This window comes from Rhinopithecus roxellana, chromosome 10 (genome assembly GCF_007565055.1).
Source record: "Rhinopithecus roxellana isolate Shanxi Qingling chromosome 10, ASM756505v1, whole genome shotgun sequence".
NCBI classification, from domain to species: Eukaryota; Metazoa; Chordata; class Mammalia; order Primates; family Cercopithecidae; genus Rhinopithecus; species Rhinopithecus roxellana.
The window spans coordinates 102,856,673-102,866,249 of NC_044558.1; the positions used below are offsets into that span (position 1 = coordinate 102,856,673).

At 60.8% G+C, this 9,577-nt stretch overlaps 1 protein-coding gene across 1 annotated transcript in view; it reads left to right on the forward strand.

Moving 5' to 3' along the window:
• Nucleotides 1–253: 253 nt before the first annotated feature.
• GALNT9 (polypeptide N-acetylgalactosaminyltransferase 9) overlaps nt 254–9,577 on the forward strand; it is a 121,556-nt gene continuing 112,232 nt past the window's right edge. Inside the window, exon 1 of the mRNA XM_030939911.1 lies at nt 254–875. Within this exon, the coding sequence (XP_030795771.1) occupies nt 638–875 (238 nt within the window). The 5' untranslated portion in view covers nt 254–637. The remainder of the gene's footprint in view (nt 876–9,577) is intronic.

A 9,577-nucleotide genomic window follows, 5' to 3' on the forward strand; every position in this document is an offset into this window, starting at 1 on the left:
CCATTGGGAGCCCCGGGCGTCTGGCGGGTCCTGGGGAGGGAGGGTCCGCGCCTGGCCCGCCCCCCGCGCCCGCGTGCCCTTGGCCCAGGCTCTGCGCGCTGCCCCCGGACCTGCTGTGCTGGGGTCCCGGGGGGCGCGGTGGGGGGGCGGGGCAGGCGCGCGGGGCGGTCCCGGGGGGCGGCCTTGCGGGGCGGGGGAGGCGGGGCGGGGCGGTCCCGGGGCCGCGGATGCAGATGAGCTGAGCTGAGGCCGCGTCACTCTGCACCGGCGCGGTGGCTGCGGGGCGGGCAGGACCGGAGCCGGCACAGACACCGAGCGCCGCCCGCCCGCACCTCCCCCGCCGCCCCCCGCCGCCCTCGGCCCCCCTCGCCGCTCCCCGGGGCGGGGCCGCGCCCTCTGAGTGGGGGATGCCGGCCGCGCCCCGCGACCCCAGCCCCGGGCAGCCCCCTGCGCTCTGGGGGACCCCGGGCGGCCGTGGCCGGGCGCGCTGAGCTGGTGCTGAAGGGACAGCTCCCGGCCGAGCCCCGCAGCCCCGGGCGGCTCATGGTCCCCGAAGCCGAAGCCGAAGCCGAAGCCGAGGCCCGGGCGGGGATGCTGGGGATGCCCCGCGAGTGAGGCCCCCGCTGCAGCCGCGTTCATGGCGGTGGCCAGGAAGATCCGAACTTTGCTGACGGTGAACATCCTGGTGTTCGTGGGCATCGTCCTGTTCTCCGTGTACTGCCGCCTGCAGGGCCGCTCCCAGGAGCTCGTGCGCATCGTGAGCGGCGACCGCCGGGTGCGCAGCCGACACGCCAAGGTGGGCGCGCTGGGGGACCGCGAGGCCATCCTGCAGCGCCTGGACCACCTGGAGGAGGTGGTCTACAACCAGCTCAACGGTGAGCGGGGGCGCCAGGGTGCAGGGGAAGCCCTGCTGGGGACAGCGGCCACCCCGGGCGCGATGGCTCAGGCCGGACTCGGGTGGGCGCCCCTCTGCGCCCCTGTGGGAGGGAATATGCAGGAGAGAGGAAAGGGAAGGGCCGCGGAGGCCCCTCTAGCAGCAGGCAGCAGCCTGGGTGCCCCCCCCCCCCCCGCCCCACGGCACCCACCCCTCCAGTGGAGACTTGAGGAGTCCCCCTGCCCCCACAATGACTCCAAACTTGCTCCCCAGGGGAGCTTCTGCAGGCACTCTGTGGAGCTGCTCCAGGAGCAGGCAGTGCCCCAGGTCCAGGAGTGTGGGGTGGGGGGCTGGCTTGGCGCTCCAGGAGTGAGGGGCGTTAGGTTTAGGCGGGGGCGTCAGGTTTAGGCTGCGCCAACCCCTCCACTCTTGAAGGTGGGGAAAGAGGAGGGTGGGGACGCCACCCTTGGGAGGCTGCTGGTGCAGTATCCTTTGCCCCTGAGGTTCGAAGTCACCCCAAATGCTTCAACTACTGTGCTAGGCAGCCCTTGTCCTGGAGGTGCCCAAGGCCTCGTTAGAAAGTTGTTATGGGAGAAGCATAAGGCTGAGACCTGAGACTCGTGGGAGGACGGAGTTGAGGATCAAGCAGGGCTTGGCAGGACTCATTACCCAGGGAGACCCAGGTTGTAGCACCTGGGAGCCCCAGAGTCCATGAAAGCCTCCAGCTCCTGGTGGGTCTATTTCATCACGAGTGGACGTAGGTCAGCCCGAGAGGCAGCACTGGTGTCACCACAGGTCAGGGCCAGCGGCCACAGCTGCTGAGAGCAAGCACTTTTCCACTCGCTCCACCTTCCCAGAGCAGGACCGGAGGAGCAGCTGCCCCCAAGGCTGCGCTGCATTGGGGCGCCAGGAAGGAAGAGAAAGTTTGCATGTGCCCACATCACTACCCAACGTGGATTTCCGTTCCGTGTCGATGATTCAGGTTTCTGCATTGGCAGCCCCAGCAAACCTCCTCCAGAAAGCATCCCTAACAGGCTGGAGTGGGAGGTGACGGGAGCCGGGGTTACGCGGGCAAGCACGGGCTCCGGATGTGCCTGCTGTGTGTGGGGGCGAAGACACGGGGGTGGTCTTGCATTTCCTTCAGGAGCCGCACCCTCTCTTGAGGGCGAGCTGCAGACAGGCCGTGGGGTGGGAGGGAAGGTGAGTCCCCATGACAAGGAGTCGTCCCAGCTTTGTCTGGCTCAGAGCACCCCGACTTCCTGAGCACCATCACCCACAGAATCCCTGACTTTCCCGCAGAACTGTGCTTGGTGAGCTCTGTGGCTTCTCTGATCTTTCTGATTCAGCTGGAGCCACGAGGGGAGAAAAGTAGTTCAAGCAGCTGCCTGGCCGCCCGGCAGTGCAATTCATCTCCCGGAAGGCGGCGTGCCTGGCAATAGCACATGGCTCTATTGAAGTGTGCTTGCCACAGTGTTATGGTCCGTTTTATGGGGAGAGTCGGAGGATTACATAAAAACATTGGCAGCACGCTGAGGTTGTGTAACACCACGAGGGCAGCTCGGCCCTGAGAGTCGTTTTCCCTGCCTCACCCTTCAAGGTGAGAGTCGGCCGGGATGCTTGGTGGTGGAAAAAGCCAGGACCCATGACCTGCTTTGCTGACATTAGCGGGAGATCAGGAAGCATTCCAGGAAAGTGTGTCTCCCCCTGCCCCAGCCCGCCACCCCCAGTACCTTCTCCCGTCCCCCCTCCTCCGGTCCTCTTTCCCCTCCCTTCTTCCTCTTCGCTTCCCTCCCCCTTCCTCCTTTCTTGCTTTTAAAATCGTTTCTCCTTCTTTCCTTCATCCCAGCTTTCCTCCCTTGTCAGCCTGCCTCTGAACTGCCCCCACCATCTGTCTGCTCTCTGTCTGCCCTCCACCTTTTGATGAGGCCGAGTTTCATCCCCCTCTGTGATGAGGCTGTACCGCGTTCCTCTCTGTGACCAGTGGGCCTGGCACAGTGTCTAACCCAAGAGTCAGTCAGTCTTGGCCCCAGGAAATGGTGGGAGACACCAAATTACTCTCACCCCTGGTGGGGCCCTAAGGGGAGGGCAGTGCAGTAGAGGCTTGATATTTGTCCCCATGAGGCCGTTCGAAACAGCATTACCCCCTCCGATGCTGGCACAGGCTCTCGGTGTTCAAGGTGTGGAAGAAGGCTCCCTGGAGGAGGCAGCCTGCTTCCATCACAGCCTGTTCCAGAATGTGACATCCCAGGATGCAAGATTGATTCCTGGGAGCTCCCACTCGATACTAATCCATCTGAGTTCAGAAAGGAGAGGGGGAAATCCAAAACAAAATGGATTGATCACTTTTCCCTGCCTTGATTGGTTCCTGGAATTCCTCTGCTGGCTGAGAGGGGCCTAGTGGAAGGAAGTCCACGTCTTCCTAGGAGTGGAGGAGCAGGAGGGCTGTCGGGCTGGGGAAGGGCCTGGAATCTGAAGTTCTCCCCGCACCCTGCCTCCGCTGGCCCAGTGGCCTTTCTTTGGGATGTCCATTGACCTTGGCAAAGAAGTCCTAAGGAATGTGTGCGGTTTCAAATTCATGAGGCCCCGGAGGGATGTTGGTTAAGGAAGCTCTGTGTGGTCACTCCTCTGTGTACGTCAGGGTTTGCTTCTAAATTCACGCTCAAGGCAAGGATAAAATGTTTATACACAAAAACCATCCTTCTGAATATCTTCAATTGCACATAAATGACAGCATCCATGGTTTTGTGCATGCAGCAGACACAGTAAGTCTCATAAACACTAAATTTCAGAGCCTCTAAACTCAAGGAAAAGAAGGGGAGGAATGGTCTCTGTTCAGTTGTCTGGGCATTCAAACCCATCTGCCTTTAAGAAAATTTTCAAGCCCGTTGGGATGGGAAGGGGAGAGGGAGACAAAGAGCCCCCACTTTCTCTAGGCGTTTGCAGGGCCCACCCTGTGTCCATGCGAGGCCTGGGCAGCGCTAAGGCGCGCTGGGCTGTTTGTTGCTGTGGGCGTGGAGGGGGTGAAGGTCACCACCAGGGAGCAGGCCTGCCCACGTCGCAGCGGCTGGACTCACTCTGCTGGGAGAGGAGAATTGCCCCTGCCTGGCACGGTTCCGGCCCTCCTGCCCCCCAGGAAGAAAGGCTCTGAACGGAGGATGGAGCCGGGGATGGCGATGGGAAGTTTTCCTTTTGTTGGTTGGTTGTGAGGGAGGTCGTTTCTAAAATTCAGAGCACACATATGTGAATTCCGTCTGACTGACCTGCCCCAGCACAGGTCACAGGGCGGGCTCAGGTCTGAGAGTCTGGGCCTGAGCAGCAGGAAAGCTGGGAGCCTGGGACAGGGTGGGCCACAGGGCCCAGAGAGGTCCGGCGAGGTGCCACTGGCTTCAGAGGGACCTAGGTTTCTGTAGTTACTAAAAGTTTGAATTGAAAAAACGGAAGGCCCCACTGTAGCCAGGTGGTTGCTGGCCAGAGAAGGTTGGGGTGTGGCGCACGCTCATTGCACACTCGTCCTGCCCACGCCCCCCTCTCCGGGAACACGGACTCAGGCTCCCTCCAGTCTCAGGAATTCCCACATGCCTCATGCATCCCCCCATGACTGTGTGATACCTCGCTCATGTCCACTGAGGGTGAGGCTGTGTCTGTCTGGTCCTGGCTCTGACGCCCAAGGCCTCTGGCGGTACCATGAACACAGCGCTCCATGAATATCTGTCCAGTGAGCAAGCGAGGGGGTTTTTCTCCAAGCAATTCATTGTTTTGTTTAAATGAACTTAAGAGACACTTGTGTGTCTCCAGCGCACCCGTGAGTAGAAGGTGACTGAGTGTCATGGGAACAGCCTGGAGACTCCAGCAGGTGCCACCCCACCGAGGCCTGCCCTGTGCCCGAGGGAGGACACTGCCCCACCGAGGCCTGCCCTGTGCCCGAGGGAGGACACTGCCCCACCGAGGCCTGCCCTGTGCCCGAGGGAGGCCTGAGCCAGGGCCACATGAGTACGATGCCAGAAGAGCTTGGGAGAGCAAGGCCTGAAGAGGGTGGCGTCTCACGGAGCTGTGCCCATGCATGGCCCACAGCCATGTCTGCAAGCTGGGCCCACTGGGACGCAGCCCCTGCTTTGGGAAGCCCCAGTGTGTGCAGAGCAGGAGCTGAGGGGACGTTCCTGCGGGGCTGGAGGACTTGAGGAAGGGGGTGGTCAGGTTGCCAAGGGGCGTATATCCCCAGGCTACCTTCGCCACAGTGGGGCCCAGAACTCTAATTCGGACGCAAAACACTGCCAGGGGTCCTGGCACCATGAGTGACTACCAGTGAACACCTGGCTGAAGCAGAATGTAGAGGCCGGGGAGGTGAGAAAGGGGAGGTAGGGGGAGAACGCCAGGCCACACAACACTTGCCTTGCACCCGGCTGCAGAGGGGCAGCAGGCTAGATGGGAGGGTGTCTCTCCGACAAGAGCAGGGGCGATGGCGTCTGCTTCAGCGGCAGGCAGACTGCACAGCTGAGAGCGTGAACTTGGGGAGCCAGTCCAAAGACGCCCTGCTGTCAAAGTGACAGGCAGTCGGCCCACACTGCCTTTGTCCCGTCCACAGCTGCGGGTCCAGGGTCTCGGACGCGGCACGGGCACATCAACTGCACAAAGACAGCGTCTCTTGCATGCCTGGCACAGAGCACGTGCCCCGTCAGACCTGTGTGATGAGTGAAGGCCAGGTAGGAGCTCACAGACAGTGCCGTCGGGGGTGCACAGGGTCCTGCAGAAGGCACGGTCGGAGGCACACAGGGTCAGGTCAGGTCCCAGCAGTGCCTGGCTGCCGCCCGGCGTGCATCTCGGAATGTCCTGCGACCCCCACTCTGCCGGCTCCGGCACACCCTCCCTCGAGAGCCCCGGAGGGGGTCAGGTGTGGGTTTCTAAAAAGGGCTTTCCAAGCGTCTGCTCTGCGTAAGCATTTCCATTTTGGAAATGCCTTGAGAAACTCTCCTTGCGAGGAAATGCGGTTTCCAGCAGAAAGCTTTTCCTATTCATTTGTGAGTTTTATTTCCCAAATGACTCCTGCTGGTTCCAGGCAGCCTTTCCAGCTTGAGTTCATCGTCTCTACCCTCCCCTGAATTCCCTCCATGTGTCACAACATCCCACGTTGCTAATCCAAACGGCCGGAGTGGCCGTGGCCGGGAGGACAGCTGCAGTGCCCTGGAGGCTTCAGTCACGGCCCCAGCAGGTCTCGCTTCAAAATGCCAGCAGTATTGACGTGGTGACTGTTTTTCCGCCTGGATCATTAACCTCCAGGCCCCGGCGGAGTTTCACAGCTCCCCCGTGATTGCGGATTTACTACAAAAAGTGAAAAAATAGTTACCAGCCACGGCCAGAGCCCCCGCTCTGACTCTGATGACGAGGCTGGTTCGTGGCTACAGGACGGGAATTGCCTCTCCTGTTTCCCGACGTTCGCTGGGTCTCCTGACACTCGGAGGAGTCTGGCATTTCCCGGCTGAGAAGATGAACACATTTTGGTGGTGCGTTCTCTTCCTTGCGTGCGCTCACACACAGCTGTCCTCCCCACAGCTGCCCCCGGATTTGTCGGGGATTTTGACCCCATCTGACCATAGACGGGTCAGAGTCACTCAGCCCGCTCCCTTGACCTGGAGGGTGGGCTCTGTGCAGACCTGCACCTTTGAGTCTTGGGGGAGATGAGTTCCTAAACACTTGTCAGCCACTTCCCTTGGGGAGGAGCAGACCTGCGTGGGGCAGGCCCGGTCCGCAGCCTTCTGTCTGCAAACGCAGCCCAAGCTTCTAGGAACGACCCAGGCAGGCGGTGATCCCCAGCGTCGGCGTGTGCTGGGCTGAGTGTTTGCATTTACAATTCAGCTCAGCAACCTGCATATTTCAGAGTCTTGGAACTATTTTCTGAAAAGACAGTTTATCCTTCATTGGCTGGAAACTTGACAAAAATAAGTCTGTAAATTTCCGTGTCAGATATCTCACTGAGGACAAGCGGGCAGGACGGGATCCGTGTCCTCAGACCTGTGTGGTCAGCGACCCGTTCTCTCTTGAACAAGCACAGATGCCTGTGAAGGGACGAGGAGGTGGAGAAGCCGGGAGGCGCTGGAGGAGGGGGCAAGGCTGACGCACGGCTCTCACGCCCTAGGAAACACCCTGTGACCTGGGCTTTCCCTTACGGGATGGTGAGGAGAATGATGGCCGCCCCGCCACTCAGTGAGGGGACTGGTGTCAGCCTATGTCTCACAGTCCCCCCTCTGGTTGCCAGTCACAGAAACGAGAAACTCATATTCCAGTCATTTAAAAGGTGCCAAGGGTTGCATCATCTTGTAGCATGGAAGCGGCTCGGCCCTGGGCTCACGAGGCCCTCCTAGAAGGCTGCCCAGCACTGCTCCCGCCTCCATCCTCACAGAGCCTACAAACCCTGCTCCCATGCCTAGGGACACCCATGGTGCTGCCCGAGTTCTGGAAGCAGGAGGGGCAAACTGTGAAGGGGTGACAGGAGCTGGGGTCGGGGAGACGCCCCCATTTCCTGTGCAGACACTCACCCCTCCCGGAGCCTTCTGTGGGACGACTGAGCCACGGACGGGGGTGCCGGGTCCTTGCTGTGCTCGAACTGGCATTTGTGGGCCCGGCCCCTCCAACCCGAAGGCCTGTCTCTGTGGGCAGTGGCACCACCTTGTGCACCACACGTCTGTTCCTTCCTGGCAAAGCTGTGAACACCTGCTGCGTTCCTGCACTGCACTGAGGACCTGGGCCTGAGCAGAGATGTCCCCACCTCAGGGGCTGACATCCTAGGGAGGAAGACAGGGAGTGAGCACGTTGCATCGTCCAGATGGTCTCAGACAGAGCCAAACCTGTGAGGAGGCCCGAGTGATGTGGATGAATGGGTACCTGGGTTGGGGGGGATGGTTAAATGGGGCCCGCCTGGAAGCTCATGTTCACCTGGAACCTCGGAATGTGGCTTATTTAGAAACAGGGTCTTTGCAGAGGTAATTAGTTAAGATGCCCTCAGCCAGGAGTGGGGATTCGGTGGGCCCTAAATCCAATGACTGTGGTCCTTATAAGACGAGGAGAGACTGTGGGGGGTTGGAGGGGAAGAGGCCCTGTGGGGGCAGGGGCAGGGACTGGAGTGGTGTGGCCACAGCCGGGGGCCCTGGGAGAGGCAGGCCGCCTTACCCACGGCCTTCAGAGGGAGTATGGCCCTGTGTGCCTGACATCCGACTCCCGGCCTCCTGTGTGAGGGGACAGGTATGTGAGGGGACAGCTGTGTGGGGTCCCGTGTGAGGGGACAGGTGTGTGGGGTGGAACCTCCCTGTTCAGTGCCACTGCAGTGACCTGGGACACACACAGCTGGGTGGGGAGGGAGCCACTCTCTGAATTGTGAATGAGGAGAAGGAGCTGCCAGGAGAGAATCGGGGGGAAGCGCCGGGTGTCGGTGGCAGGTGCAGAGGCCCCAGTGGGCCCCGGGGTCAGGGTGGTCGGGGCGAAGTGAGCGAGGGAGATAATTGGGTACCAGGGCGGGCCTCGGTCTCCTGGACAGCCCATAGGCCTCGGAAGGAGGCTGGCTGCACTCCTAGGCTCCAGGCCGTGCCAGAAGGTTCTTGACGAGGGATGTGACGCTGTGGGTCCCCGTTTCCCGGGGGCACTGAGGTCCCATCTCTGGTGGTGCCTGTCTCCTGGCTGCTTGAAGCACATATTCAGTTTCACTCGGATCTGCCAGGACCCAGATGAGACGGGCGACTCATTAGCAGATGGGAGACCAAGGTCTCCAGAGTGGCTGGTGTACCACGGCCTCCATCCTGGACCACCCCGGAGGGGCCTCGATCCCGGACTGATGGGGGCCTCGATCTCGCACTGACAGGGGCCTTGATCCCGTACCGACGGGGGCCTCGATCCCGCACTGACAGGGCCCTCAGTCAGGGCTGACACAGGCCGGGCAGTTCTTCCTGGCGAGGCTGCCCTGTGGGTGGGTCATGGACGTTGAGCAGCATTTGGCTCCACCCACTGCCAGGCACCCTCCTCCCCACTGGGACGCCAGGAGGCCCCTGGAGCGAGAGCCCACCCTGGGCACCTGCCTCGCTGACTATGGCGTCGACTGCCTGGGTTCAAACCCAGCTCTTCCCTCCTCAGCTGCACGACTGTGGGCCGGTCACACGCCTCCTGCACCTCAGTTTCCCTGTCTGTAAAAGGGGGATGCCCCGAGCAACAGCCTTGGGCACTGAAGGAGGCACCCAGCACAGCAGAAGGACCCCCACTGGCACTGCCCACCTCCTCTCTGCCTCTGAGATGAGGGTGGGCTGCTGCTTCTCCACCCCGAGGGTGCCTGGTGGGGGCGGAGGCCTTGAGCTGGTCCAGGGACATGGAGTTGGAGAGAATCAGATCACACTGCGGGAGCTTCCCTCCACCCTCCTCCACCCTTTCCCATGGCACCAGGACCCACCTCTTGGCCTCTGACCTGGGCAACCTCTCTCTTAATCGGAGAGGGGCGTTTCCCAGGCACACGGGCTTTCTAACAGGCACACCTGGCCAGACTCTCAAAGCAACATCCTGTTTCCATTCTGTTTACTGATATTTACTAGTAAAATGATACATGTTTTCTATTTTTGGTGCCAACCCATCACTTATTTAAGAAACGAATTAATTGAACTTAAAAGATGAGTCGATTTGAAAGAAATTGTTAAGTAATATGAACTCAAGCTTCTGCAGAGACGACAGATT